Source organism: Lygodium microphyllum, chromosome 4 (assembly GCF_053477565.2).
Source record: "Lygodium microphyllum isolate KBCC chromosome 4, Lygodium_microphyllum_v1.1.10, whole genome shotgun sequence".
NCBI lineage: Eukaryota > Viridiplantae > Streptophyta > Polypodiopsida > Schizaeales > Lygodiaceae > Lygodium > Lygodium microphyllum.
Window position 1 is genome coordinate 38,385,190 of NC_141138.1, and position 4,899 is coordinate 38,390,088.

Here is a 4,899-nt window from a genome sequence, read left to right on the forward strand (position 1 = left end):
TAAGCCTATGAGTATAAAACCAAAAACATGACATATAATGTTTATGTCAAGGCAATGCAATATGTGAGAAGTGTATTTTTAATGGTAGTCTAACATATCATGAGTTTTCTCCATGTTAAGAAACAAGTTTTTTTTTTTTTTTGGAGAGAGAGAGAGAACTTTTATATGCACCTAAAGAACTATAATTAAGGGTTTTCCAATGTAATGCATGACATGCCAAAAGATGGGTGTTTGGACATTAATAGATTTGTAATGTGCCTTAGGGAATGCATGATGCATGGATCAAACTCACACAACCATAGAACTTAACCCATAGTGGATCCACCATGCCATGACCTCGTCGGCAAAAAACTAGGTTTTTCTACATTTGTCGATGGAGAACAATTGTTCATAGTTTAGATGCCCAAAATTAGGCACAAGAATGTAAGCATTGATCTCAGGTTGTTACTTTTTGGATATAGGCATCTCCGTGAGTCTAGCTAAGCCTAGGTTGTGGTATGTCGTGTAGAGATGTCAATTGAATTGATCTATCTAGCCTAGCTATGTACATAATGTCCTATGGCTTGCCGCAATGCGAGATGCATATAATAGAAGTTTTTTTTTAAAAAAAAAGAAAGGCTTGAAATTTCACAGATGCCACAAGCGTGTACCCTAGGTTTGAACTCACACATCCATGTACACACCCACACGCTCATACCACTTGAGCAACATCCTTGTTGGCATAGAATACAAGTTTTGCTTTGAGAATAGGAAAAGTGTTGGTGTTAAGAATGTTTGCTGCAGGAACACTTAGGAAAGAAGAATAAAGCGATGGCTTTTAACCCCTTTAGGCCACACACCGGGACGTGGGTGAGTAATGTCACTAGTTTCAAAGGGCACGTGACGTGGTTGAGAGGATCCGTGACAGGCTTAATACAATGGTCTCTGTCGCTACGAAGGCTGATCTGTGGCCGGATTAGTTGACATTTGCTGTGTACAGCGTATTCTGTATCCGAGAGGAGCCTATCTGATCAGTCTCGATCTGCCCTGTGAGAGCGTAGCTCGTGACAAACTGAGAGGCGAGAGATGATAGCAGCTACAGCGGCTGCAGTGAGCATAAGGCGATACCCAAGCTTGATGCTATTATTGGCGATGTCGGCAGCGGTGGTAGTGGGGTTATGGCAGGTGAGCCAGCAGCTACTGCAGGAGCAGCCGTATGGTTACGACGGCGGGAGCAGGCTGCGGAGCACGCTGGCGGCGTATCTGAACCAGACGAGGCACGTGCTGGACGGCTATTACATGCTGGAGAGCACGCAGAGGAGGCTCGGGCAAGCGATGGAGCGGGCCCGGGGGCAGAGTGACGGCCTGATGCAGCGCGTGGCCGCCCTCGAGGCCGCCCTGTCAGCCGCGTCTCCAGTCTCCCTGCCAACCCGCCTGCGCCACCTGGAGGCTCGGGCCCGAGCCTTCGAACGCCACCTGTCGCTCAGCGTGCGCTTCCGGCCGCTCAAGGATCCGGACAGCACGCGCGACAGGGGCGACCACATGTGGCACTACTTCATGTCGCGCTTTCCCGGGCGGGGCTACCGCGAGGGCCCGCCGGAGTTCTTGCGCTTCCCGTCGGGGGAGCTCTCGCAGGGGCGGCTGCTCTGCCTTGTGGGGAACGACACGTCGGATGGGACGCGCAACCGCTACGGGTTCGCGTTCCCGGGCGCGCTGCCAGGTGGGTTCGCGCTCCTGCGGGGGCGGACTCTGGTGGCGGACACGTTCTGGGACTTCGCCAATCCGTGGCATGCCATGTACAACCTTCTGCAGTTCGTGCACTGGCGGGTGGCCAGCGGCTGCCCACGGGCCTCCCGCCTCGTCCTCTTCCACAAGGGCGAGCTCCGGCGCGAGCTCGGCGGCTGGATCCGCAGCGTCCTGCGCGCCTCTGGTCTCCCCTCACACGCCTCCATCGTCCCTTATACCAACCCACTCCACGCCTCCTCCACCGCCACCCCCGCCCGATACCAGCACGCCGGTGCCTGCTTCGAGGACGCCATCGTCAGCCGCAGTGGCATCGGTGGCATGGAAAAGCCCATGCTCGGACGCATGTTCACCGAGGCTCGGTGCCAGGCTAGAGTTAGCTGCGGTGTGAAGAGACCCTCTCTCACCGTATCGCATGTTAATGTCACCTTGGTGGTTAGGCGTGGTGGGAGAGGGTTCGTTGATGAAGGTGCATGGAGAGATCTTGTGAAAGGACAATGTCAAAGAACTCAAAATTGCACATGGTCAGTTATGTATGTGGCCAATCTTACTTTCTGTCAACAGGTACCTGTAGATACCTCATATGCTTATTTCTTGGGATTTTGTCTCCATAAAATCTAACTTTGCTTTGCACAATATGTTCTCAATCCCTCATATGCTTATTTCTTGGGATTTTGTCTCCATAAAATCTAACTTTGCTTTGCACAATATGTTCTCAATCAACAGAGCCACATACAAGTTTCCAAATTAAATATACATTAACCTAGCTTCTACTATTAAACATGACTTTTGTGCACAACAGAAAGACCTACATAAACCTTGAGCCAATGTGTTTTCTACATGATATGTTAACATGTTCAAGGTACAAATTGTTTGCTAGTTGTAAGGTTTAGGATTTTTCACTTAAAGCTTTAAACTCAACTTGTCTTTATGCTTGTTCAGGTTGAACACATGAGCTACACAGACATTCTGGTATCTGCACACGGAGCACAACTTACTAACATGATATTCATGTCCCCAGGGGGACATATTATGGAGATGTTCCCAGCTGGATGGTTAGAGTTGGCAGGGCATGGTCAATACATCTATAGAAATTTAGCACATTGGTTGGGCTTACACCATGAGGGCTATTGGAGAGATCCTAAGACACCACCTTGTCCAGATCCTAGCAATGCAGGTAGTTGCTTCACACACTATAAAGACCAACCACTTGGAATTAATGCCACCCACATTAGTGGTTGGCTGGGGGAAGTCATTGCTAATTTTCGAAACACTAGCTCTTCCTTGCCAAACGATGATAATCATTGCGAGTGTCCTAAAACCACATAGTGTTATCTTAGAGGATAATTTTAGAGTCCAATTATTCAAGTCCAATAATAAAATGCTCTTAAACAATCTTATCAGGAACATAGTTCCATCAGCTCATTTGTTCAAGTATTTGAGAGCCTTTATCATTCTCACATTTATTTGCACCTTATAGCATTGGAAGGTTATTAAACCAATTTATGTTCCTCCAAAAATGCTTTGTATATACTTATGCAAATTCACTTGAAGTCTCCAATTTTTTGTGGACAACATCCTTGTGGGCATTAACATATAACAAAAAGAGTATGATACCATAAAGCCTCTTTCATGGTCACTCAAATTAATAAAAGTCCTCTAAGAATATTGATTTCCTTTCATAATTGTCATTGATCAACCACCATTGGCAATAATTTCAAAATATATTCAATCTAGATCAAAACTATGCAACAAGCATGCTTGTATGCTTGTATGATATATCTAACCATCCCCCGTCATCTAAATTTTTTCCACATGAGTTACACTAAAGTACATTTGTAGTTAAACTATATGCATCACATGACACTCAAATAAAAGAAGATTAGGTCACCTTACTATGTTTATCAAATATACCTAGTTACAAATGCATGGTTAACAAAATAGTGACAATGAGGGGCACTTGCCCTTTACAATTTGTGAAAAACGTTATATGACTTAATTTTTTGACTCACGCTAAAGTTATTTATAAGATATGAAGATTCATGTCAAAGCTTTAACTAGCTAAAGAGACAATATCTTTTGCACAAAATTGTCACCAAGTTGAGCTACGGTGTGTTTTGCTTTGGTGGACATTACCTTAATGGCCCCTTAACCCTAATCCATGTTTCTCTCCCCCAAAAATGATTTTATGGTTCAATTTTTCATCAATGATTATCGATCCTTGTCCTTATAACTTGATTTCAAAATATTGTAAGTTCTATTTAATAAGGCCTTTAAGAAAAATCTAAGTACTACATTATATTTGTTGGATAATAGTTCGAACATCTTTGGAATTGAGGGTCATGAGCTTGCAAAGTTAAAAAATAACACACACACACACACACACACACTCTCTCTCTCTCTCTCTCTCTCTCTCTCTCTCTCTCTCTCTCTCTCTCTCTCTCTCTCTCTCTCTCTCTCTCTCTCTCTCTCTCTCTCTCTCTCTCTCTCTCTCTCTCTCTCTCTCTCTCTCTCTCTCGCGAAGCTATCACGGAAGCAAGAAAGTGAACATAGAAGCCTGAACTCAGAGCTTGCACACAAGAATAAGGCTTTCCATTATTTTACAAATTATATACAATATAGGGTTTCACGGGCAAGTAGCCTTAACCGTTGGCCTCTCTATGTCAAGTTCAACCATATCTTTTACATGCCTTTTGATCTTTAATATAGAAGGATGAACTTGCCCATAAAACCACATATTTTATGGGTTTTACTTGCACACGCGCACGCGCGCCCACACACACACATAGACATAAAATTAAAAAATGTGAAACATGACCCTAGGAGATATACAATGTGCATGAGAGTGAGCTTGACTCTCATTTTTTGTAATAAGATACATTGTAGAAAAATAAATGAGATCCATTCTTTAGATATTTATCCCTTGGGACTTCTAGTGGGGGCTATGATTTTTATGATATTTTCCAAAAGGTATATTGTCTTCATGTTCAACACTCTTTTAATCTACAACTAGCCTTGACTTCTAGTCTTGGTGTGACCATCCCTCTAACTTTGAATTTTTGACCAAAAAATTTCACAATCCTTCTACAACCTTCTTTGTTTAGAGTTAACATTACCCCTTTCTAGATGAGTGCTAGCATTGTTGAAGGGTTGGTTTGAAGTAGCATGTTAGGCAAG

At 44.0% G+C, this 4,899-nt stretch overlaps 1 protein-coding gene across 3 annotated transcripts; it reads left to right on the forward strand.

The window, feature by feature from the left end:
- Window positions 1–864: 864 nt before the first annotated feature.
- On the forward strand, window positions 865–3,290 carry LOC148036951 (uncharacterized). Of its 3 annotated transcripts, none has more exons than XM_087677212.1 (2): window positions 865–2,286; window positions 2,665–3,290. In XM_087677212.1, the coding sequence occupies exons 1-2, from the start codon at window positions 1,066–1,068 to the stop codon at window positions 3,049–3,051; spliced, it is 1,608 nt and encodes a 535-aa protein (XP_087533338.1). In that variant the 5' UTR covers window positions 865–1,065; the 3' UTR covers window positions 3,052–3,290. The 3 variants fall into 3 exon arrangements, with proteins under 3 accessions (XP_087533338.1, XP_087533339.1, XP_087533340.1); XM_087677213.1 differs by having other exon boundaries at window positions 2,744–2,912; XM_087677214.1 differs by having other exon boundaries at window positions 865–2,246; window positions 2,665–2,800.
- Window positions 3,291–4,899: the final 1,609 nt, after the last annotated feature.

Coding starts and splice junctions, on each gene's coding strand:
- LOC148036951 (XM_087677212.1), top strand. CDS start 1,066: ATGATAGCAGCTACAGCGGCTGCAGTGAGCATAAGGCGATACCCAAGC. Junction 2,287..2,664: donor ATCTTACTTTCTGTCAACAG/GTACCTGTAGAT, acceptor ATGCTTGTTCAG/GTTGAACACATGAGCTACAC.